This window comes from Fulmarus glacialis, unplaced genomic scaffold (genome assembly GCF_000690835.1).
Source record: "Fulmarus glacialis isolate BGI_N327 unplaced genomic scaffold, ASM69083v1 scaffold6082, whole genome shotgun sequence".
Lineage (NCBI taxonomy): Eukaryota > Metazoa > Chordata > Aves > Procellariiformes > Procellariidae > Fulmarus > Fulmarus glacialis.
The window spans coordinates 4,924-7,039 of record NW_009195827.1 but is presented as its reverse complement, the minus strand read 5'-3'; the positions used below and the strand labels follow the sequence as shown (position 1 = coordinate 7,039).

The following is a 2,116-nucleotide window of genomic DNA, read 5'->3' as shown; positions in this document are numbered from 1 at the left end:
CTGCCAGTTGAAGTGGATTGTGAAGCTGCGGCGGACAAGGCTGCAGTCCCGCCTGGCTCTCCACAAGCAGTTTGCGTCGCTCGGTGAGTGCCTGGCTCCCCGCCCTGTGCCTGGGGACGGTGGGGTGCAGTAGCAGGGTCCTCTTGCAGAGGAGAGCTGACTGATGTCACCTGTAGTGGTGCTACAGATCTGCGGTGCCACCCCCGGCATTCCCAGTCATTCCCTCTGTCCTCGGTGGTAGCTGCGAGGGCTGCCCTGTTTTGAGTGGGAGAGGAAAGATGTGCCCCTTCTCGATGCCCAGCGCCCCTTTGGGACTGGCCATCCCTGCGCTGGGAATCGATTCGGGCCACGGTGGGAGGCGAACCACACACCCACACGTGTCACACGCCTGTCGGGCAGGCCAGGCGTGCGCTGCCAATGCTGCGAGCTCCAGTGGGATCGCAGCCGAGGCCTCCACTGCTCCTCTCTGGGCACCTGATGAAGGTGTCGGAAGGATAACGATGTCCCCAGGTCCCAGTTTTGGAGCATCCCCCCCCGCAGGACAGTGACAGAGCTCTGTCCCCAGCCCTCCCCTGCTCAGGTGGCCTTGTCCTTGCTTTCAGAGCACGGCGTTGTGCCAGTCTCCAGCGAGTGCCAGCATCTCTTCCCTACCAAGATCGTCTCGCGCCTGGTGAAGTGGGCTGCCATTCCCTATGAAGATTACGCGGTAGGCGCCAAGCGCAAGGCCGTATCCCTTCCAGCTCCCGCGCGGCGCCAGCAGCTGCTCACTCCTCCTCTTGTCTCTCCTTGCAGGAGCTGCCCTACTCGAAAGATGTGATAGAGGCTGGCTTGACTGAAGACTCTCACCGCTACTACATGGCCCTGGTAGAAAGGGGAACAGGTAGGCACATTTCCTTCCCCTGGCAGTTGCTAATTCCCACACCGGACATCCCCAGGGCATCTTTTGGGGGTCTTCATGGGACATCCCTCCGGTTGGAGGCCCCATGGGCTGCGGGTGATGTTTCTTCCCTGCCCTGCTCAGCCAAGCTCCAGGCTGCCGTGGTCCTGAACCCCGGTTACTCCACGCTGCCGCCCGTCTTCAGCCTGTGCCTGAACTGGAAAGGAGAGCGAACCAGCAGCAACGACGACAACATTCGGGTAACCCGGGGCGGTGGGAGAGGGGGCCGGAGAACCACTGGTTTTTGGGGGGTGTTCCCAGCGGTTCCGCATCCAGAGGAAGCGAGCTGTTGGGGTGAGCTGGTGGCCAGGCAGCTTGGGGCAGGCCCAAGAGACTCGCTGGATGCAGGCGTGGGTGCTGGGAGGGCAGAGCAGAGACCCAAGCCTGCGCCGTCCTGATCCCTCTGCCTCTGCCAGGCCATGGAGAGCGAGGTCAACGTGAACTACAAGGAGCTGTGGGGACCCAAACCGGGCTACCAGCTCCTCACCAACCAGCTGCAGCGCCTGTGCATGGTGCTGGACGTCTACCTGGAGACGGAGCCCCATGACACCAGCGTGGAGGGACCCAAGGAGTTTCCCCAGGAGAAGATGTGTCTGCGCCTCGTCAGGTGAGAGCCTGGCGTCGTGGGGGACCCTGGGGCAGTGAGGAGCTGGGTAGGGGGTGAGGGTGCTGACAGGGACCCTGGTGGCTCTGCTGTCTCCTGGAGCATGGCCTTGCCTGACCTGGTGCCAGCCTTGAAGCCTCTCTTTTAGCTGCCTGTGGGGATCTGCCCCCCACAGCTAGGCAGGCCTTTTCTGTGGGTGCCGTGGGCTTCCTGACCCCTGTGGGTCAGTCTCTCCCTCTTCTCCTCTTCCAGGGGGCCCATGCGCCTGAAGCCCTTCAAGTTCAACTACCCTCAGGGGTTCTTCAGCCATCGCTGAGCACCCCCTGGGCATCGCTCTGGGCTGGGCCTCGTCCTCTCTCCAGCGTGGAGCATCCCCATCCCACCATTTCAGTTTCTTTTCCGAGATTTTGTGTTTTGTTTGAAGGTTTTGTAGCCCAAGGGATTAAACGCCGAACTGAAGGAAAAGCGTGTGCGTGCTCCGTCTGTGCGGAGGGCTGGGATGGGGGGACCCGTGGGGGCTGCAGCAAGCCCTGTCCCGTGTCTCTGGGCTCTGGCAGGCGTCTTGCTGCTGCTGA

At 62.3% G+C, this 2,116-nt stretch overlaps 1 protein-coding gene across 1 annotated transcript in view; it reads left to right on the top strand.

The window, feature by feature from the left end:
• The window catches only part of THOC5 (THO complex 5), a gene marked incomplete at its 5' end in the record, with an annotated part of 14,001 nt that extends 11,995 nt beyond the window's left edge, over nucleotides 1–2,006 (top strand). The window contains 6 exons of the mRNA XM_009588218.1: nucleotides 9–83; nucleotides 603–706; nucleotides 793–880; nucleotides 1,022–1,137; nucleotides 1,354–1,544; nucleotides 1,794–2,006. Coding sequence (XP_009586513.1) covers nucleotides 9–83; nucleotides 603–706; nucleotides 793–880; nucleotides 1,022–1,137; nucleotides 1,354–1,544; nucleotides 1,794–1,857 — 638 coding nt within the window. The remainder of the gene's footprint in view (nucleotides 1–8; nucleotides 84–602; nucleotides 707–792; nucleotides 881–1,021; nucleotides 1,138–1,353; nucleotides 1,545–1,793) is intronic.
• Between the last annotated feature and the right edge of the window lie 110 nt (nucleotides 2,007–2,116).